At 39.0% G+C, this 23,772-nt stretch overlaps 2 protein-coding genes and 1 long non-coding RNA gene across 3 annotated transcripts in view; 1 reads left to right on the top strand and 2 right to left on the bottom strand.

The window, feature by feature from the left end:
• The first annotated feature begins 1,395 nt into the window (after positions 1 to 1,395).
• Positions 1,396 to 5,643, top strand: LOC141431515 (uncharacterized). Its single transcript, XM_074092703.1, has 6 exons — positions 1,396 to 1,399; positions 1,461 to 1,570; positions 2,861 to 3,598; positions 3,966 to 4,232; positions 4,593 to 4,856; positions 5,428 to 5,643. The coding sequence occupies exons 1-6, from the start codon at positions 1,396 to 1,398 to the stop codon at positions 5,641 to 5,643; spliced, it is 1,599 nt and encodes a 532-aa protein (XP_073948804.1).
• Positions 5,644 to 16,053: 10,410 nt separating this feature from the next.
• LOC141431351 (uncharacterized) overlaps positions 16,054 to 23,772 on the bottom strand; it is a 56,017-nt gene continuing 48,298 nt past the window's right edge. Inside the window, exon 2 of the long non-coding RNA XR_012451715.1 lies at positions 16,054 to 16,680. This is a non-coding gene — a long non-coding RNA (uncharacterized lncRNA). The remainder of the gene's footprint in view (positions 16,681 to 23,772) is intronic.
• The window catches only part of slgA (proline dehydrogenase slgA), a 41,190-nt gene continuing 38,646 nt past the window's right edge, over positions 21,229 to 23,772 (bottom strand). The window contains exon 12 of the mRNA XM_074092503.1: positions 21,229 to 23,181. Coding sequence (XP_073948604.1) covers positions 22,976 to 23,181 — 206 coding nt within the window. The 3' untranslated portion in view covers positions 21,229 to 22,975. The remainder of the gene's footprint in view (positions 23,182 to 23,772) is intronic.

Here is a 23,772-nt window from a genome sequence, read left to right as displayed (position 1 = left end):
AGGGATTTCACTAATACTTCACAAATAGAGAGGTAAATAGCATTACATATATCAATAACGTAGTTTTGAATTTCATCAAAGATTATTATTAAGATGCGATGAAACGTGCCTTAGCATGAATATGATAATAATGAAGCATCTGGCTCTACGAGTCTACGACACCTTGCTACGTGATCGTAGCAATCTCGTAGAAGGGCAAATTCCCGTATAAAATAATCTTCGCGCTCACACGAAGGTTAACTGATATCGCTTATAATGAACGTTATGTTTGTATAACTACTACTGTTTTGAGTTTCGTTAAGTATTGTGCAAATTTAAATACATAATTACGATAATTTTTTTACGAGATACAGAATCGTTTTCGTAGTGCAGCTAATGGTAGACATAATATAAAGTATTGATCCTTTTTTAATCTTTATTATTTCAGCCTATATACGTTCCACTGCAAAGCAGTAGAAACCTCCTCTCAGAATAAGAGGGCTTGGGCCGCAATGGGCCTAGTGCGAATTGAGAACTTCACACACTCCTGATTTTTTCACAGGTTTCCTCGTGATACCTTTTCAGCTCAATTTGAAATTTAACCTGGGCTCGGAACCACAACTCTTTGCTGGAGAGGCCATAGCACAGGAGAAACCATTGCAATTTATCGGGATAAAAATTATCCTACCTTTCCCAGAGTTTCGAACTATCTCCATTGCACCTATAAATGTCAAAAAATCTACCACCGGTTCAAAAACCTCTGTTGAGAATGCGGCAAAAACTAAACGAGGCACTAAATATCATGTAAAAAACGACATTAGCATGAAGAGAGACAGATCGATGCATTTATGATAATGGTAAAGATATCTCGTTGAACTTTCATTAAAGTATTCTGTTCTTTCTCTCCAGTGTATACGTATTTTTCTGAATAAGTTATTTGTCCATTAACGATCGATATTTCGCGTCCCAGTTTATAATCCAACCACTATTTCTTCAAATTTCTCGTTTTGTTTACCCTAACATTTTACTATTACCTTAAAAAGAACTTCTATTGTTAAAACGCAAACAAAGCCGCTGAAACGAAAGGGATATATCTGGAATTGTATAAAGCAAAGCTCTGCATATTTTGTTTTGTTATCAGCAAAATAAGAATAATACATACTTATAAAATTATTGTGGTTTTCGCAGTAAGTATACATGTACTTACTCGTAGTCGTAAAGAAAATAATGGTTTTAATCTTATTGCGTACTAAAATTTTTGCTCATTTATCTGACGGGCATCGTTTTTGTGTAAAAACTATCCTAAAAACCTTGTACCTGCGGAAGTATGTCCATTAGGCTATTTAGGCTGGTTGCATTTCCACACTGGATTGTGATGCCAATACGTTGGGCGAGAAATGCGCCAGCCCTATAGTCATGGGTAATTTCAAATATTTTTTGCCTGAATGTCCGACTTTTTTTTCTGCAGGTATGAACATAAGATAGTCGCATGGGCAGCCTCCCGGACCTGACGGAGCGGTCGCGGCCGGCGTCGGTACGAGCCGCCTCGCGCACTGTGTCCGACCCGCATAGACACCATGCTATCAAACAGGTTGGTGTAGATAAGATAATCTCATGGGCTATTCCGCTATGTGTACAAAACAGGCTCTGGGTTCCTGAGTGGTGGGAACTGAGCTGTGGGTTCCTCCTCACGCACTGCTTCCATCCCGTACAGACATCATGCCATCAAACAGGTTTTTGTAGACAAGATAGTCGCATAATATGGCAGTGTCGCAGTCTTGACGAAACAGTCACTACCGATGTCAATGTGAGCTATCTTGCATTCTGTGTCTGACGCGCACAGACACCATGCCAGCAAACAGGTTGGTGTAGACAAGATAGCCACACGGCAGTGTCCCGGTCTTGATGGAACAGTCACTGCCGATATTACTTAGTGAGAGCTATCTTGCGCACTGTCTTCGACCCGCACAAACACTATGCCATGAAACAGGTTCGTGTAGACGAGATAGTCTCATGGGCTGTCTTCTTCTTTGTGTCCAAAAGAGGCTCTGGGTTCAAATCTATTATAATCCTCTACATAAGAGGCCATGGTCAAACTGCTATAGTTACTACGGCTTCCAAATTTCAAATTTTCATTAATAGCTGTGAACATTTGATATTGCGAAAGCTCGTTTGGTCAATCAAATGAATGTATTTGTTGAAATCACATGTCCTTTCTCACTTTGATGTATGACGGGCCTTACTTTGATGTATATCAAGAAACTTGAATTAATTTTGCCCCTTTATGCGGTTCCCACAATAGTAATAGACTCGTGGGCGGTGTAGGTAACAAGACATTTAAGGCCTTTGAAATATTCATCACACAAATTCACTTCTATTACTTTGAAGTACTTAGACAATAGGTATTGTAAATCTTGGTAAGCTGTCGCATAGGTTGTAAATTTTCTCTTAGAATCTTTTTTGCGGTGTTAGAAGAAAACCGTTGTCGTTTTATTGAGCTTCATAATCTAGCGGATGCTATGAACTACATACACAATACACAAGTAGCATTGTTTAAAACACATTTTATCTAGATTGTCCAAACGGAACCCAGTTATTGTCACTCTCGTGTCCACTCATCCTTCCGTCTGTCCGCCTCTCACACAGATGTTACAGCTAAACTGTTAAAGCTAGTTATACAGTCTTAAAATTTTCACAGTATAAGCATCTTGTTGACCCAGTCATACGAATTGTCAAAAAATATTTTTTAAATATTTTTAAGAGGGGCTCCCATTCACCTTAAAGGGGGATGCGAACAAAATATACTTCGATGTGCCTCACGCTTGGCCGGTTTTGTCTATTTAAATGAACTAAACATTCTGTATTTTTCTTCCACAAACAGATTCCCGTAAGCACGATATACAAGAAAGAATGGCTGTGGAAGAAGCCGAAGTCGTCAGCCAGAGTTCCAATTCCCGTGGCGCCCTCCCGGCGGCGGGACTCCGTGGCCTCCTCAGTTGGTGCCGCGTCAGTCCGCCGCCTGATCGCCCGACAACCCCCCAAGATCCCCAAACCCGTCGTCCAACGCTTCACCCTCCTATGCGTTGCCAGCGGCTTTTGTGCAACAGCTCTTCTCCCATTCACTGCATTCGCAGGAGCTGAGGCAGGAGCTATACCACTTGCAATCATGCACACAGTTGCTGCTTTAGTCGCGCCTTTTTCTCCTTTGATTTTACAAAAAACTGGTACAAGAGTCGTTATCGCTGTAGCTCATGTCCTTGTTTGTATATTACTGACTGCGCACACTGCTGCGACACCTTTATCTGTGTTACTTCCTCTTTATGGAGCTTGTGGGTTTGCTCTGTCTCCCATGTCCCTCGCTCTATACGCGTCTGCTACTACATTAGCACAAGCTGCTGGGGATGAGTGCAGACGGAAGATTGTGTTGAGGAGAGCGTTGAGGGCGCTTCGGGCAGCTCAAGACCTTGGGCTAGTGTGTGGTTCACTGCTGCTAGGTGTTGCGTTGCTTATCTGGCCCGATGACATGTCACCAATGAGTCAGTTCACACCTGTGCCGACTAATGCAACGGTACCGGGGTGGCCTCCGCCTGAGGAATACTTTCCGGACGAGGAATATGAGGTACGACTTTCACACAACACCGTAAGCCTGAAAATATTGTTTGAATTGGAGAATAAAAGAACTGAATAGGAAACATATAAAAGGATATGCTCTATATGGAATACTTCACCAGATGGTTTGATGAGTTGGACTTAACAACATTGTAAAGATTTTAAAGCGTAATTTTGGATTCAAGATACCTACCTACATTGAATATCGATCTAATTTAAGAAAATATTTGTTTACAAAGATTATCAGTTAAACTGACCCAACCACCTGCTGGAATACTTATAGATTCCAAACTTAAGAAAAAACTGTCCTCCCCTGCCTCCCCCCCCCCTGATACGCCTAGGTAGATAACAAAATGGAAGAAATTTGTGCTCTCTAGGAACAAACATGTGGTGCAGCAGGCTGCCCGGACGTGCAGTCACTGTCGGGCACGGCACTAACATCAGACGGACGCCGGGCGCTCGTGGCGCTCTGGGTGCTCCTGGCTCTGGTGGCGCTGGCGCTAGGCATGTACGGCGCCACGTCGGCGCCCGCGCCGCCGCCCGACGCGCGCTCCATCATCAAAGACCCGAGGGCGCTGCTTAGCTTCCCCATGGGGCTATTCATCGGGCTACAACAGGGATTTATTTATACGTCTTATATTAAGGTACACATGCAGCATAAATGTAGGCTTTTAATTTTGGTGAGAACTTCATGAAAATGTTTTCTGTCTAATAAGTAATTATAATATTGCTTTGATTGTTTTTTAACAGTAGAAGTTAGGCCACTAGTGTCTTAGAGCAGCGGTGGGCAACTCGAGACGGCCGCGGCCCGTGTCTGTTTTTAAATAAAAATCTTATATTACACCTACTTACAACTAAAATATGAGAGCATTTGAGAAAATTTAAGTTCTATTTTGAAGTTGTTGTTTATTATTATTTTTTATTGCGATCGCGAGCGTCAGAAACGTTAGTCATACGGCCTCGGGTCTTAGAGAAATGAACTTCGTTGGACCTGTTGAATGTAGTGGTACGGTGTATGCGTGGGCGGCTGGAGCTGCGCGTGGCGGGCTTTATGCGGCGCTGGCTGCCTGCAGGCATTGGCGGCGGCGACTCTCAGCATGGCGGCGGCACGGGGCCGGCGCGGCGCGCTGGCGGCCGGCGGCGCGGCGGCGCACGCGTCGCTCATGCTCGCGCTGCTGCGTTGGCGCGCCGCGCGGACGGACCTCGCGTTGCCCGCGGTAGCTGCGGCCGCGTGGGGCGCTTGTGCTGCCCTCTGGGACGTCTTGCAGGTGATTCGTACTATTCGGTATTTGACTATTTTTCATTTATTTTATAAATCAGTACAGTACTGGCAATACGTTGATCGAACGGAAAAACAATTTTAAACTTATCAGTATAAAAATTATGACGCCTTCTTGTTTAGGTTTTAAAAACTATACCATACAAGATGGCATCATTGTACCGTTCAATTATAAATATATAATATAGAACGGGGAATCCCCGATTTCGTCACGTTCACGTACTGATATGCCAAAAGAAACTTTCCAAAATTGCGGAATTTTTCATATAGGAAAATTTTGGAAACTTCTCACTATTTTGTATAGGGATTGAAACTTTCCGTTTCCCAAATTTAAATTTCCTATATTTCTTGTAAAAATTTCCAGAAATTTCCGAGAAGTTTCCCAACTTTTTGGAAACTTTCTTCAACTTGCACATCTGTCCGTCATAGTATAAGTAATGGAAAATTTGGTGCTCATTTCATTATACTCCGTCCGAATCGTAGGTGCGACAAAACTGTGAAATATATTATTATCTAGATACCATCTTCAGAGCTACGCCTTACAATATGTTCTTACGTAGTCGGGCATCTGCATCGGCGGTCCCGGGTGGCGCGGACCGTGGTCGCTCACGCTCGCGTCCCGGCACGCGGGGCTGGCACTTGCGTGTGGCGCGCGGCAGCTGCTCTGTGCGCGCACGCAGATCGTCGCGCTCGCCACGGCACTTGCGGCTGCGCTGGCGGGACAGACCGCGCTCGAGATGCGGCTGCGGCGGAGCGAGGGACCACGACACAGGTGAGGCTGCTTGTACCAATAATAGGCAAATAATGTGTGATTGCTCTATATGAATAAGGCCGTGCTCGCCGCGCGTCAGCCGCCGAGCAGTTGACGCCACTCGCGCGTACGGTTCAGCCTTCAGTGAGTCATCAGAATATTCTGCTGATGCTGACATGGGCGTACCCAGCTTCTGGCCTAGGGGGGTGCAAGTCAGATTTTTTTAGGTCACATCAGCCGCGCTTGTTATGTCATACGGAGAAAGTTCATACATTTTCTGCGAGTGCGAGTAAAAAGTATATGAACTCGCCCTAATTACTAATCAAAAATGTAAACGAGGCGTAATATATTGCAGAGCACACAATTTCCAAGGGGGCGGCCCCTTCCCTGCTCTGGTTATGCGCATGGATGCTGATATGCTGATGGTGACTGTAGTCATCTTTCCACAGGTCCTAGCGAAGGGCGACGGCAACGCAGCTCACCTCTTTCATAGCGACGTCGGACGACGCTGAGGGGGCCGCGTGCCACGTTATCAGTTAACCACGACACCACGCCTGCGATATCGGCAACGTCGCAGACAACGACTCCACAGACAATGACGACATTGAAGACAATGACGACATTGGAGGCAAAGACGACATTGCAGACAACGCTACGTGGCAGGCCGTGCCAGAGCCAGTCGGTAGGTTTAAATTTTTCTGGCCAGTTAAAAAACAAAACGCTCATGCTTTATAAAGGTAAAGAGACACTTTGTACTACAGATTATGAAAATCATGTGTTACGTATTTTCTTGGCCTTTTCGACTTTATGAAAACTACAGTTAAAATGGAAGTGATTAAATGGACGTTACTAAAACTGGATTAGCTAGTATTGGATGGATATTTAACATAAGTAAGTTAGCGTCTTCTTTAATGTTCTGATCTCTTGATACATCTCTCTTTTATTTAATCAGGTTCATTGTTAAATTCTTTACCCCTTGCACCCTGGCTAGTGGAAAGTCTGGCTACTGAAAATTTAATCGATGAGATTTACCGCCATACGTCATCTGATGAATTGTAATATTGCCGCATATTCTATTATGTTTTAACGTCAGTACAATTTCTTTCACATGTAAAATAGAACACGGATAATACATATATGGATGTAGGTACTTTTTTAACCTCCTTTTGTTAAATATATATATAAATTAAAAACACTTTCAAAAGCTCAGAAATTAAGAACTCTCACTATACTTTACACTATTTTATTGCGCATAAACTATCTTCATTTTTGATAATCTTTTAAACAGTAACATTTAGCCCACTAGTGTCTGGAGAAATTAACTTAATTTGACCTGTTGAATATTCCGTTAAAGTTAACGGAAATTAAAAATAACACATTTTATAACATATACCTAACTTCGGTTACACTTTTGTTATTTTTACAAACGCCAAGTTTACAACAAGAAAATGATATCATAAATCCTCATCAAGTAGGTAATATGCAGTGTCAAAAATGTCTATGCACCACATTATCAATATATCTACATAGTTTCTTCGTCCAAATCAAGTACTAATGATTCTGAGTAAGAAAAACCCAACGTTACCTAATTCTGAAAAAACATTTAAAGCATCATATAAAGTGAAAGAAAATGCCCAGTTAGGAATATCTCGCTAATAAACTCATAATATTATTATAACTGTTTCAATTATGTTATAATCGTTTCTTTAACGAACGCGAGACTTGCCTGTCATCTGTTTCGAGACAATGAGTCCCACGAGGGCCCTTCTGTCGCCCGAGCCAAGAATTTGAGGAACAACCCTTATTCCGTGTAACCTAACTCGGCTGAATTGTTGGAGTACTTTTAATGCTAATTGGAGGCTTGTCATTGAATTGTCACAGTACAAGTGAAGGGTCCACGGAAAGAACGTGTCTAGTCACCTAAGCAACTTTTTGAGTTATAGCGGTTTGAAAGTTAGTCATCACGAACACTAACTATGATTACCATTTATTTAAAAGATAAAAAAAAGATTTTATATTGTTTTCAGATTATTTAATTCAGTGGTAAGTCATAGTACTTTGTGAGCTCTACATTTTGAGATTAAAATCTCAATTTTAAAAAAAGGTGACTAGACATGTTCTTTCCGTGGACCCTTCAAGTACACTTTGAACATTTGGTACAAGTATTGCGTCACAAGCAAATGGTACGAGATAATAATAATCCTAAATAAGGTATCTACGTATTATAAAAGCGGAAGTTTGCTGGAAACATTTGAATGAAATTCAGTATGTAAATATCTAACACGATCTCGAGTTTAAAATCATGAAATCTCAGCCGCTAAGTGGAATTGAGTAAAATCCCGAAGTTTCAATTAAACTGCCAGAACTTATATTATAGATCACACGAGCAAAGCCGCGGGTGAAAGCTAGTTGTTTATATGGCACGTCTTACACAGTTTTGAAGTTTAGTACAAAATTAAATAGAAAGTTAAATTCTTACTAAACTGCATTACCTGTGTGTGCTAAAAGACCTTCATTACACAACGTTACCAGCTGGCACAGATTTTAAAATTCATTTCCATTGTAGGTATAGTAAACTCATAGACTGAGAACCTATATCAGAATTTGTGAAAACTTAATTAGCTATATTCTAAAACTCAAAAGAAATTAGGAAACAAAATTATAAGTAATATTAACTACCTAACTGTCATGGTAGGTAAGTTTGTAAGTCTATATTACCTATATGTATCACTGTATTATGTAGCTAATCCGCCTTTTAATTGACTTCAAAACACTTTTTATGTTATTTTTTTAGATATAAAGAAAATAGGGGTCATGCGAGTTCCATTGGTAAAGCGAAAATATTATTAAAACATAATTCTTGTATAACATTCCTTGTCTAAAAATGGTTTTATTTATAAACATAGCACAAAACAAAATACTTTTCTTTAAATGTATTCAGGTAAAATCGCAAACGTAATTCTGCTTTCATTGCCGATGAAACTCAATTTTCCCTTATTTTCTTATATCTGGTATAAAATTAAATTGTTATTCGGAGTATTTTAACATCAATACATTTTGTTTATCAACATCAACAGTTTTTGTAAAGACCTCAGAGGCCTATCTGTTATGAAATCGAAAGAAAAACGAAGTTAATTTATTGAATCAGGCGTTACTTTGCGGAGGTCCATATCAATGAACTAAAAGAATTTCTTTGGTCACCCGCGACTTTATGATAGCTAAGTTTATGCAAGATATGCATGCGTGTGGTATGCGTGTAGTGTATTGTAGTGGTGGTGTGGTCATAATGGGTTTGTGTGATTTGTGTGTGAGTTGTCTTACAGTGCGGAGGTGGAGGAACTGCATGAACACGCGTATCTTACATAAACTTAGCTATCATGAGGTCGCGGGTGAGCAAAGAAATTCTTTTAGTTCATGAAATTGATTGTTTGAAGATTTATGTGGAATTAAATATTACGAATTTCACTGGCCGTTTTTTATAAAATGCTCCGTGACTTTTTGAGGCCTGAGTGAGATTTAATCTGGGATTGTTTATTATTATATATGAATAGAATTTAAGTCAATGTGCCCTTCCTTATCCTTAATTTGACATAAGCTCTTTTTTTATAAATGGCGACATAAGCTCTTCTATGTACCTAGAATCTTCCATAGCACCAAGCTTCTCTTTCTAACGTTCTGGCCTTTCAAAGTACTTAAGAAGACAAGGAGTATCGATTCTTATCAAAAACTTACTTCTTAACAAAACTCTCAGTAAGGCGGCGGCTCCACTGAGGAGATGAGCGGAGCGGAGAGGAGACGTCTAGGATCGACTAATCATTTTAGATGTAATATGATTGGTAGATGACGGAAAGAGATATAGTAAATGTAATGAGGGTAGGGTTTCTCTGTGATATACTAGTTGGCGCTAGTATCGCCGTTTGACATCTTAAGCCCGATTATTTTTTTGTCTCTCTCTTAAAAAGTCACTGAACTAAAATGTCGTTCAGATTGACGAATTAGATCGATGTTTTAATTATTTGCTCCTGTTAAAGGGCGCACCTGGTATTGAATATCACCTGGTTTTAAGATTGTTATAGATTATTGGTTACGATACCAAAATATCACACGACCGTACGACCTGGGGGGCTACTATGAAATTCGAAAATCGAAGTTCGTATCGTACCGTCCCTCTCACTCTCGTATTAAATAATATAAGCGTCAGCGGGACGGCCTGCAGGGCTACTACGAAACTCGAAACTCGAAGTTCGTGTCGTGCGGTCCCTCTCGCTCTCGTATTAAATAGTATAAGTGTCAGAGGGACTGCACGACACGAACTTCGAGTTTCATAGTAGCCCTGCAGATACGAAGTTCGATGTTTGCACTTCGTCGTAATAAGGTCTGTGACGCCGACATATGCCATAGTTTACCGTGGAGAATTTTCCCTGTTTTCCGGCCACGCTCTCGTGCCGTCGACCTTCGTAATGTAGGACGCACGAGCCCGACCTATTTACTCATTTACACTCGCCAATCAAAACTGTACGTGACATTTTACGAAGATTGTTTCGAATGCATTTCACATAAGTAACTAGATTATGATCATTATTCCATATAAAGTGACAAAATAAAAATGATGGATAGAAGTAGGTACATATAATTAATGTGTCTACTTTTATTCGTTAGACTTTTCTCGATTATCTCGATATTAAGAAGTGTTCTATCAGACCACATTTTTAATTTTCATTCAATTTTTATGAATAATCGAGAAAAACTAACAAAAATGCAACATTGCCAGCTCAGCAGGAATAAACGCTCTTAACATGTTTTTGGTGAAAATAAAATCTTTTTTGACCACGTAATCTAGATTTGTTTAGGCTAGGTTAAGTAGGTTTACTTTGTAGAGCTTGTCTAATTTAAAATGACGCGTTCCTCCCTCAACTAAATCGGTTCATTATGACTAATTGACAGCGAATATTACAATAAACCGCCTGAGTCCAACGGGGAGCTGAATCAACCAGTCATAATGAACTGATTTAGTTGAGTGAGGAACGCTTCATTTTAAACTAGACAAAATTAACAATTCTGTAATATTGTCAATTTCTGAGAAAATTACATTATATCAAATGACCATTGTGTATTTGGTCCATTATTCTTTTTAAACTTAGGATAGGGATAGAAAGAGCTGGTGAATGCAATCGCAAACACCCACAATTTATACCTACGGCCCCTGGGCTGCTGTCATAATGAATTAAAAATTACATACAATGTCAATAATCGCCCTACCACCCACAGAGCTTTGTTGACTTACTAGCTCTACTGCAAGCCCTTTTGTGAACTAGGTACACAAGGTATATCTTCAAATAATTCCAAAATATATCAGCAAGTGATTGGATTCGTTTCACTGATCTACGATAGTTTTAAATACGATATTTGATAACCCTTGAATTTGCCATGTCTTATATATAGAAAATATAGATATAGACAGTGTTTAGCGAAGAGAAAACTTAAATCGGTTGAAAATTGGATTTATAATGATTTTTTGAAAAATCTATATACCTGTCTCTTTCTCAAACGCTTTTCTCTAGACAGCAAGTACGGCGCTACTTGCGTGTGACGTGACATGCAAGTATGTCTTTCTCTTTCTAATCTTGACTTTCAAACCTTTGTAACTTTTTTTATTTGTAAAGATAGCTTAAAAATGTTTCTCTATAAGACAAAAATAGTCAAATACCCCAAATACCGTATTGTGAATTTCATCATCATCTTAAATCAACAATTTCGCTAGAAAAGGTTTACATGGGTATTCAATAAAAGTAACCAAGTTAATTTCTGCTGAAATTAAATTGTATGTACTTATGTCATCATCCCAGCCTATATACGTCCCACTGCTGGGCACAGGCCTCCTCTCAGAACAAGAGGGCTTGGGCCATAGTACTTATGTATTTGAACTCTTTATTGAACAGAAATATAGAAAAACAAACGTTGAGAAATATGTTGAAATTTTATTTGAAGACGCCTTGTACCTAAGTATATCATCCCCGCGTACAATAAAGTCGGTGTATGTATTACATTATTATGTGACGCAGTGGCTGTGTATAGTTTATGACTTCTACGTGCTGGCTTACATAGCCACCTAAAAAATGCCACCAAGACAATGTCTGACGCAACTGTAATTTCTTAGATAGATTTGAAAAAGATTTGTCCCCATTTTTATTCATACAAAATTTTATGAGTCAGTTTTGTCACGCCCATGAAAAAAAATGTCGTTAAAAAGAAATTTTTTGTGCTCTTGATTCTGAGTAGGACTATCCATATTTTTTCCAAAATTTAAAAATAAAAGGAAGGGTAGGTAGGTACACTTTTATTTTAAAACGTCTACGTAACTTTTAAGCCAATCGTTTATAATTAACGGTGAAATTGTAACACACGTTTCTGGGTATTTCGAACACAAATGAACTAAAAATACCTACATGTACATTTATTAGCAGTATTTATTATGTTTTTATTATAGAGGTTAACACAATTTTAAATAGTTTCGTTGTTTCATTTAAAAACGTGTGCAAAGTTTACCGTTAAGTTTCAAATGTTAAAATAAATGGAGTAGGTATAAGTTTCCAAAATACTTGCTAATCTTAATCTTGAAAAGAAATATGTCGCCTTAAACTGAATGCAAGTAAAAGCCCGTAATATTGTAAGACACCTACCTATCATATCTTCAATAATTTAAAAAAAAGTTTAGCTCAATAAAAATATTACGAAGTATTTTTGAAACTAACAAATATAATATGTTGTCACCGCCTTAGGTAATGAATGTTAGATAAACGTTGTATGTCACAGAGACAAATAAATATTGTTATTTATTGTTGACAGTAAACTTGTTTACTTATTCAAACACCCTTTCCTGGCAAATATACCGGGTGTGGCCTGTAATGCGAGCAAAAAATTAAAACGTAGATAGTCCTCATCAAACTGAACAACATTAGTTCAGCGACTTTTAAAAATAATGGAGTCTTTGAGTTTTCCTTTTTCATACATATTAAATACTGCAATCAATGTACGCCATCCTAGAATACAACACAACTGACGTCGCCTGTCATGCTACAAACATCAAACATTTTGCTTTACATTGCTTCTTGGAACAAACTTAAAAGTGTAGTAAAAATTAGAAAACTAATTATTTTTAAAAGTCGCTGAACTAATGTTGTTCAGTTTAACGAGTATGATCTATGCTTTCATTATTTGCTCATATTACAGGCCACACCCGGTAGAAATCAAACTCAAATGTTGTTTTTCGATTGTTTCACAATTTTCAGTTACTAATATTTTTTTCTTAATCATGAAATGCATAATTACCTACAGCTTTCTACCACTGATAGCCTCTGCAGGGCTACTACGATTCTGGAAACTCGAAGTTCGTGTCGTGCGGTCCCTCTGACACTTATACTATTTAATACGAGAGCGAGAGGGACGGTACGATACGAACTTCGAGTTTCGAGTTTCGTAGTAGCCCTGCTGAGCAAAGCCGCGGACGGGCAGACAGACATGGCGAAACTATAAGGGTGCCGTTTGCCATTTTGACTACGAAACCCTAAAAACATATTACTAGACCGCAACCAGAGAATAGATGATGACATAACTTTGAAAAGATATTTGTCATTCAGTTTGGTTCATTTCATTCATATCCATAACTAGGCTCGTCGCGGTTTAAAAATACAAGATCATGTATTAGGTACCTACCTAATCTATTAGAACTAGAAAAGTTTAGTCCCATCAAAGCAGTCAAGGCAGGAGACGGTTAGGTGTGCTTTCTCCATTGCTGTACCTACCTATCTACATTAAGGGGCTGTTTCACCAACCATTGATTAGTGTTAACCGACGGTTAAATGTGGTGCCGTCACCGTCTATTCGAACAAAACAAATAGAGACGGCATCACATTTAACCGTCAGTTAATACTAATCAATGGATGGTGAAACAGCCCCTAAAACGAGCAATTCTTGAAATTCAATTTCGGAAACGGCTCCAACGATTTCGATGAAATTTGGTATGTGGGGGTTTTCGGGGATGACAAATCGATCTAGCTTGGTCTTATCGTGGGATAACGCTTATTGACGAGTTTTAGCCCGAGCAAAGCTCGTCCGCCCGGTACTATAATTTAACCAACAAACAGACAAGATTTTAAGATTTTTGTTTTGTTTTTTTTTTTATTTCTGTGTACCTGTTTTCTGTTTAGCTTACTATTTCTGGAGTCATTGTATTGTTGTATTGTATTGTATAAGACAAGCAGACCATCTTATGGTAATGGAAAATGTTTACGTACTTATTTCGTAGGTTATTTGTGTGACAGTATTGGCACAGAATAAGTAATGTATCGGTACAGTCGAGGTCAAAGATATAGATAGTACCTTGTAACCGTACGCCTTCTGACAATTTTATACAAAATTCCAAATTTATATGAAGTGTCAGCGACAAGGTATATTTAAGTGTAAATATTTTTTTGCCATCGACTGTACCTATAACACTTTGTCGTAACAGCGATGTCCGATTTTTATAGATTAAGATAATTTATTTTTATAACAAATCAAAATAACTAAACAAACCAAACTTTTACAAAACAAAATTACAAATAAAAAATACCCTGGAGATCGCCCACTATCGTCCCCAGGACGGAGGCCGCATTGATTTGGGCATTTAACATGATTTATTTACGTGCATACTAAAGGTCCCCCACAAATGTACGGCAACAATAAGCTAGAGTCATCTCCCGTACAAAAATTCGGTCACGAATGCGACCGGTGAGAGTTTTTCTCTGTACATTACGTGTCCGACACGCTCGCCACACAGTGGTTACCAAGCAACACCCGCAATGGACAGAGAAAACGATCGTGTGCCGCCAAAGCTGCACGTTTTCGTGGACGGGCCTTGAGTGCTTCGCGGAATTACTCTAGTAAGCAGCTAACTTCTCATATTTTGGTTTTCCCAGGAGACTCGCGCTGTCGCCATCCCATTTGTTTTAGTTTAAAGAAAGACATAAGTTAAATATATTGACCCGGATAACTCACGTCTTAAATCGAGTTAAGCTCGACATGTTTCGGTTTAATCCGTAGCCCTTCGTCTTGTGAGCAACGCGACTCAGCGGCTGCTGCAACACGCGCACTGCGCGCCGCCGCTCTGCTCGCGCGACTACCTGACGAAACTGACACCGGCACACAACTGCCCGCGTTTTCATCATCATTTTCATTACAACTGTCAAATGTAGGGTAGCACACAACACTAACAACATCGCTCTGTAAAGGTACGTTCACACACACCGTTGCTCCGAAGACGAAGGGCTACGGATTAGCCCGAAACATGTCGAGCTAAACTCGATTTGAGACGTGAGTTATCTGGGTCAATATATTTAATATTGAGTGAGTCTCACGGTAGTTTCATGTTCAAAAAAGACATTAGTTACTTAAATTATGTAGTTAGTCCTAGAAACTTGAAATTTGGTATGAAGGTACTCTTCCAGCACAACTAATAAGAAAGTCTGCGAAGTACAGTCACCAGCACCAATATCTGACACAACAAAGCGTGCATAAATATCTGATTCGACTTTATTTCCAGGGCCAGTAGGACGTGTCAGATATTTCGCACGCTCCGCTGTGGCAGATTTATGCAGGTCGAGGAGATCCGACAGAGAACTAAAGTCATCGGCGTAGCTCACCGAATAAGCAAACTGAAGTGGCAGTGGGCCGGCCATATCAGCCGAATAACCGATAACCGCTGGGGTAAACGAGTTCTTTGAGCGAAGACCGCGAATCGGCAAGCGTGGCGTGGGACGCCCTCAGACTAGGTTGGAGCGATGATCTTGGCAAGGTGACTGGCATGAACTGGATGAGAGTGGCCTATGTCCAGCAGGCAGTGGACTAACATTCTGCAGGTGGTAGGACCTTGTTGCCGCCCGGATTTCTACCACCATCTTGCTCGCTAATCCTGCCGTGAAGCAGCTGTGCTTGCACTGTTGTGTTTCGGCGTAGAGAGAGAGCAAGACAGCCAGTGAAATTAATGTTACTTGAGGTAACCCATCTTAGGCCTCTAGGTTGGCAACGCATCTGCAATACCCCTGGTGTTGCAGATGTTTATGGGCGGAGGTGTTCTCTTACCATCAGGAGACCCACTTGCTCGTTTGCCATCCAGTCGAATAAAAAAATCAGGCAGATAGTGATGAGTAAGAGAGACGGTACGATACGAGCTTCGATTTTTCGAATTTCGTAGTAGCCCTCGAGGTGTATGAGTAGTGTATGACCAACGGTCAGCGCGTGAGCGCAGACGCGCTGATCAAGCTATAGTAACATTCATCCGGACACCGTGTAAAACATGATTTGTTTCATGTCAGATTTGCATGAAATTCGACCAAAACCTACTTACCACATAGCGACTAAAATTGATGAATAAGAACGTGAAAAAAAAACAGCGGTCAACATTATACGTCTTTATTTCTCAAAGTCCTAATTAATTACGGCCCTTTTTCAAAGCTAACAACTTAGATATATCGAACGTTAAGTACAAAAGCCTCTAACGGCCTAAAATTTACTAACTAAGCTGTAAGTGCCCTTTTATGCTCGAGGGCGCAAATAATATATTAAATTAGTCTGCCTAGTAAATTGGGCCATTCTCTTAAAAGTAGTACCCAAACTTTTTTTCTGGGATTTTGAAATTTTTATGTTAGAGGTATCTACTTGGAATCAGGAGTAGGTAATATCGATTTTAATAAGTGAAAAAGTGTCCAAAAATTTTGTATTCCATTCTGTTACCTTTCCCATAATAAGTACACTTGAATGAGAGTAACGGAACGGAATTACAGAAAATATATGCAAATATTGGGACACTTTTTTCACCTATTAAAATCGATAGTACTCCTGATTCCGAGTAGATGTAAACATGAAAATTTCAAAATCCCAGAAAAATAGTTTGGGTACAGTCACCAGCATTAAATATCTGCCACAGTGAAGCCTGCAAAAAATCTGACACATCTTTCCAGCCCTATAAATAGAGTCGTATCAGATATTTATGCACGCTTGTTGTGTCAGATATTGGTGCTGGTGACTGTGCAACTTTAAAGAGAATGGCCCAATTGCTATTTAATCAATTCGTATTATTTTTCTCAAGTTTGAACATTTCATGTAAGAAACTCTTCGATGCTCCGATACAATGCTTCGCTATAACATGTTTATACGATACTTTCAGGGTTGTAAAGTAAGAACGGACGTGTATTATCTCTCAATAGTTAATAACCTAATGACAAAAAGTATTAACCATAGTTATTATTTTTATCGTGCATCATAAGCACCGCGCAATCCCTACGGCCGTGAAGTTTTTCCTCTAACTTTTAATCAACTTTGAAAAAGGGCGTATACATACTAACCAACACGGACCAGTTATGACAACATACAAGTACCTAATATACTATTATTGTCTGCAATAATCTGACTCATTGCTATGCTAAGCAGGTTCGGCCTGAAGAATTCTAACTTATTTACACATTCCAAAAGAAATAGATTCTTTATTAAAACATTTACATTTGACAATAAGTTTGAAGACTACATTTTCTAATTACCAGATTTTACATATCGCTAGAGTTCTTCAGTATCTGACTATTTTTCATACAAACCATATGGTCCTGGACATTTTCGTACAATTTCCACAATCGTACTATTCCTCTTCGCGCACCAAGTCGACAAGACCCCGCACAGCGGGGGGGTGGGCCCTTTTTTTTCAAGCCATTGCCTTTTAACTATTTTGCCTTTGTCATGTTTTAAAAAAAATGACAATTAATGGTAACGATAAAAAACTAAAGGGTGAGAAATAAAAATAAATTATCAAAACGAGCTTGTCTTTATTAAATGTCTATTCGTAAAATAATCTAAAAATAGCATCACAATTATAATAAGCGACAGTAAAGAAACTAAAAACCGCTTACAAATAAATTGAATTAAACAAATACCAAATTAACCATAATCAAAGCCCCGACGAATACTGTAATTAAATGATATTGAGATTCTGATAATTTCAATGAATTATTAAAAACTTTAAATTGTTTAAAGTTATATGAACACGCATTACTAGAAAATAATCAAAAATGTAAACAGGCCATAAGACTCGCTTGGGTTACACAGAGTAAAAATGAAAGGACAACATAGCCGCTATTGTATATTATAGTGTAGCTTACTTTTTATTTATTTTACAAGAAAGTTCTAAACAAAATCCCACAAGTAGTAAAGTTTGGAAAAAGTTAAAGGTCCCGAGCAAGAGCACTTACACTTTTTCTATCCAAACTTTTTCTTTATAAGTTTGTTCGAGTCTTCTAGCTTTTTAAGAAGCGTTTCCACCAATAATGTGCGAGGATGCGTTGCGAGGGATGTGTTTTTCCTTAACAAATAGAAACAGTTCGTTTGCACATTCTCTCACAACACACCTCTGGTGGAAACAGCTGAGCGAGGCGAGGTAAATGAAGCGTTTCTATTGGTTCATGAAATAGTTACTTGTGTCACAAGGGAGCAAAATTGTGTATTTACGGCGAGGGCGTACATTGAATCCAGAATGTAGCGAAGGATTCTACAATAGAATCCTGAGCGTAGCGATGGATTCTAAAGTAGAATCCTGACCGTAATGAGGGGTTCAAGTGTTAACGCCCAAGATGAAAATAATTTTGCTCCCGAGTGGCTCATACAACTTTTCACACCGAGCATTAAGAAACTTGAAAAAAAAAATCTAAATATTATTAAAGAACAACAAGTATAGAAAATGGTGTGGCTTTACAATTATCAACTTCAAAAAAGGGCATTTGCAATAAAACACTTAGAAAAGCCTTGAACAGAAAAGATGCACTTTGCTCACTCTCATCAGGGAGGAAATAGTTATTTGTGTCACGAGGGAGCAAAATGGTGTATTTACGCCGTGGGCGTACATTGAATCCTGAGCGTAGCGAGGGATTCTAAAGTAGAATCCCGAGCGTAATGAGGGATTCAAATGTTAACGCCCGAGATCAAAATAATTTTGCTCCCGAGTGGCTCATACAACTTTTCACACCGAGCATTAAGAAACTTGAAAAAACAAACAGCATAGAAAACTGCGTGGCTTTACAATTATCAACTTCAGAAAATTGCATTTGCAATAAAACACTTAGAAAAGTCTTGAACAGAAAAGTTGCACTTTGCTCCCTCTCGTCAGGAAGGAAAAGTTACTTTTCTGAAGGAGAGGTGTGAAAAGTTATTTTTCTGAAGGAGAGGCGTGAAAAACATATTTCTCGCAACACATCCTCGCACATATCTGGTGGAAACGCTGTTTTATGATATGAAAAATTATTTATTTTCGCTTCGCCGGGGCGTATAATAGTCCAAAGTGAATGAAGGATAATATGGTTTCCAACTTAACAATATTTGTACAGCGGAACAAAAACAATTAAGGATTAAAATGGATCTAAATGAATAGGAACTGAGACCGAGGTTGCGAAGAAAGAACCACAAATTGAAGCCGCAAATGTGTAAATTTGCGGGTAATTCGTTTTTTTTTACATGCAGCCTACGTGACATAAGCGAACCGACTAATGAAATTAGCTCGATTCTGTTGCAGTGACGTTAGTGTTAAAAGTTTTAGACATACGTAGACGCTGATCAAAAGGAATAAGAAGAAAGCACTGGCTGCTAGAACTTAGCGTTCACTTGCGAAATTAGAACGTATATATTTTTTCCTTAAGCTGATGATCGATTCCAGTTCGATTTCTTTCAAGAACGCGTTTTATTTCTGGCCAGTATTTCATAGACAGTACTAAAAAGTAACAACTAACAAGCACTTATCCGAGAGGGACGTCGCTATCTGTTAAAATAATAAGGACAGTCTGTTATACTCATATCCATATAGTTACATCCATCCCTCTCTCTGTGTGATAGGCTGTAAAATTGTTATTATTTAGGAAGTGATTACATCGTCACATAATGTTTTTTTTTTATATTTTGTATTTAGTCAATCCAAAATTGCCGTTTAACAAAAACCATTCATATTTTTATAATTAATTCGGCCGGCTATCTAATTATATAATAAATAACATGAAGAGATCTAACTTAATTATTAAATAAGACCTGAAACACGATAAAATGCATTCTTATAACCGTTTAAGTAAATTACAGTTGTTCAATTGTATAGGTAGAGTCATTCACGATGACGCGTGCCGTGATTCTTATTTTATTACAATGTCGTTAATGTGTAATTTTGACAAAATCACGCGTCTTCGTGCATGGCACTAGGTATATTACCTAATATTGCAAAGAAAACATGTCTGCGAGCTACTTTACGTAAAGGCCCTAGGATACTATGTTATAGGCTTAAGTATATTTGTTTGTTTCGCACACGTGCATTTTAATACTTGTTAAAAAGAGAAAACGTTATACCCGCGTTAACACTAATATACTAGGACCACTAGTCGCCATTTTTGTAACTTTAAAATCAAATTCTTTTATTCATAACTTTTGATACAATGTCAAGTAATAAACAAAAATAATTAAATAAGGAAAATGTAATAGAATGGCGGTTTCAGTAGCTCTACATTAAAGACGTCTTGTGGGTTTTTTTTAAATCTCGATTTAAGGCTTAAACTGACAGTTTTTATATGGATCTGACTGGACTTAAGACCAATTAAATCTAGATTAAAAAGCCTGCAAGTGGACGTAAGTTCGGACTTCATTCACATACAGTACCACATAAAACAAAATAGAACACAACATAAAATTTCTCAATTTTTTGTCGGTAGATTCTTACAAAATTATTCAAACGATTTCCAAACTTCAACAAAAATGTAACTAAACCGAGTCAACGTTACGACAACCATTGGTTTTATAGTACACGTGATCACGCTGCAGTTTAGTTAAAGTCGAATCGTTCTGAGCTCAGACAGCTGGATATTTGATTAAATCCCAGCACCATCCATCTACAGTATTCGTTATTGTCTAAATGACACATTTAACACATCTCTCCAACAAATTTACATAGTTACATACAGATAGATTCACTTCCGGTGATATGTTAAAGCGAGTAACCAATACATACATTGACGAAGACCTTACATGTATATACTTTTACGTCCTTATTATTTTATAAAGTGGGTAAAGTATATACTACTTAGTCTGATAAAATTTTACATATATTATAATATATACAAATGTAATTAAAATATAACAAGCTGCAAGCCGTGGTGGCCTAGTGGTTTGACCTATCGCCTCTCAAGCAGAGCGTCGTGGGTTCAAACCCCGGCTCGCACCTCTGAGTTTTTCCAAATACATGTGCGGAATTACATTTGAAATTTACCACGAGCTTTGCGGTCAAGGAAAACATCGTGAGGAAACCTGCAGTAACCTGCGAAGCAATTCAATAGTGCGTGTGAAGTTCCCAATCCGCACTGGGCCCGCGTGGGAACTATGGCCCAAGCCCTCTTGTTCTGAGAGGAGGCCTGTGCCCAGCAGTGGGACGTGTATTGGCTGGGATGGATGGAATTAAAATATAAATAATTTTGCTATTTGTATATTCGAACCATTTGATTCTTGACCCACCGTAGAACGCTTAGTCCGTTGTCAAACAATGCGATATCACCATGACTTTCTGCAAAAAGGTTCCACAGTGGCTCACGATTCAGTTGGTTCGTGTGTATACATAACTATATGTTACTGGCCCTAATATACTCACCAAAAGTAAATTATTCACCGAGCACCCGAGTGTTAACGCAAAACCTTCCTTCAGAACGAGTCATAAGGTTCCATATCAATCGAAAATCGCACATAATTTGATAATAGTAAATGTTTGAATAAAGAACCATTATATTTATAACTTCGTTAGATTGTTTTTTTTTTAATTCAACGAAACGTAGTAAAAAGGACTCTCTTGCTCGACAATAAGATCCATAACAATACTTAGGCAGAAACTGCTTGTAAAATTCCTATAAAGATTCAGACTGATGCAACATTAAATCATTAGTTATATAAAAATGCCTGTAAATGAGCCGTTTTGTAATTAAGTTATTTCGAACTTTTTGAACTACGTATTTTAAAGTCGATAATTTCCCTATCACTTAACACAAATCAAGCATTCGAACTTAAACAATTAATCTAAGATGACAAGCAGAACGGTACTTAGTAGTAGTTTCATTGTAACAACATTTTGATCCATAATTTAGTTTTTTACATAATAACATTATTTATCTTCCTTGTTAACCGTAAGTGCCGAATTGACCCGTTCTTAATTCACTATAACACGTTTGAGTCAAAGGCGAGATTCTAGAATACTGACCGATTTTATTGACTAGCAACAACATAGTACGAACATTAAAAAAAATGTCTAAATATTCAGCTATTATATTAACACTTGCACCTACGATACAAGGTAAAGAGAAACACAAGTACTGTTAGTTAAAAATTCAATAAGAATTAACCTAAAATATTCAGCGGTCATTGGGTAACCTTATCGGAATTAGTTATATCTGTATCTGGCAGAGTAACATCGCGGATTTCACTATACATTCATTATAAGGTCCCCAGTGGTTTACAAATAAAGTTGACTGTATATTGTCATAACCATGACAGTAGTTTGAGTTATCTTCCAAAATAAATTAGAGTAAGTAAGACGCTGGCTTAGTAATGCAGTGGTAACAACAAATTGAGCAACATGCATTGTAAAAACCGACCAATGAGGGCACTTAACTTTACGCACTGCGCGTAATGCGCTGAGTAGTAATAAGACAGCATAATGCTAAGTTGACTAAGTGCGACGAAGACGACTGCCTATCATTATCATTACATTGCAGCGTGCAATAAATCACTTACAACTAGTAAGCTAAACGACTCCGCAATGTAACGCGACTCGCACGATATCACCGCACACTTATTAACGTACAAGAAGTTGTCATTCGAATTAAAAAGAAAAATGTAGTGCAAGGACGCACGCGGTTAACCGCGCGATTTTAGCGCTCCGTCCCTCTTCAAAGTATCGCTTATGAAAGAGATGGCGCGGTAAAACGCATAAGCCGCATAGTGCGTACGTAGCCTTAGACATTTTTCCAACCGGCCAGTACCAAAAAATCCCCCCGCAACCCTCACCCCGATGTTCATCCATATCACAAACATTCGCTACAAGTTGCTGGACGAACTGCACACACTGGGGGGCTACGAAATTCGAAAATCAAAGTTCGTATCGTACCGTCCCTCTCACTCTCGTATTATAATATAAGTGTCAGAGGGACGGCAAGATACGAAGTTCGAATTTCGAATGCACGCCGTAGTATATGGCCTGGTCGCACAACTTGGAGCGAAAGCACTCCGCAAACTAAATTATACTACAGCACGACGTTCATTCTAGTTTACACGGGCTTGTAGTTGCCTACCGGCTTGTAGAACACTTGGCCGGTGAGGATACGGCGCGCGATCTCTTTGAGGAGGAGACCCTTTTCCTTTTTGATCTTGGCGAGGAAGCCGCGGTTCTCGTTGGCGCGCCGCGACAGGTACGGCAGGACCTCGACGACGGGCCCGTATGGGACGTACTTGTACGCAGAGTAACCGGCTTGCCCTGAAAAAAGGGACAACGTTGAGATGTTAGTCCTATGAGAAGAAATATAAAACTTCACTAGCTTTTGCCCGCGGTTTCACACGCATGGAATTCAGCTATCGCGCGCTGTTCCCTCGGGAACTGCATTTTTCCGGGATAAAAAGTAGCCTATGTCCTCTCTGGCCCATAAACTATCTCTATGCCACAAATCACGTCGATTCGTCGCTCCGTTTCGACGTGAAAGACGGACAAACATACAAACACACACACTTTCACATTTATAATATTAGTATGGATTACTCAAGGTCTAATTTAGATAGGTAAATCCTGCTTAAATCTGCATCTTTCTTTGACGACCGGATAGCCAAGTGGTGAGAGAACTTGACCATGAAGCTTGAGGCCCCGGGTTCAATCTCAACTCGGGCGGGGCAGATTTTTTTTAGTTTTAAAAGTTTAAAATGTATAGTACATAAGTGAGAATTCCCATGATAGCGAGAAAAAAAAACAATGGATCCGCAAAATTTCCGTTTTTTTTTTCAAAAATTTTTCTCCAGACCGAAGTACCCGACCATGTCTCAGGATCAGGATCAGGATACCCCGGCACCTGCAAGG

Source organism: Choristoneura fumiferana, chromosome 9, assembly GCF_025370935.1.
Source record: "Choristoneura fumiferana chromosome 9, NRCan_CFum_1, whole genome shotgun sequence".
NCBI lineage: Eukaryota > Metazoa > Arthropoda > Insecta > Lepidoptera > Tortricidae > Choristoneura > Choristoneura fumiferana.
Note: the sequence above shows the minus strand (reverse complement) of the source record. Positions and strands in the feature narration are given on the sequence as shown.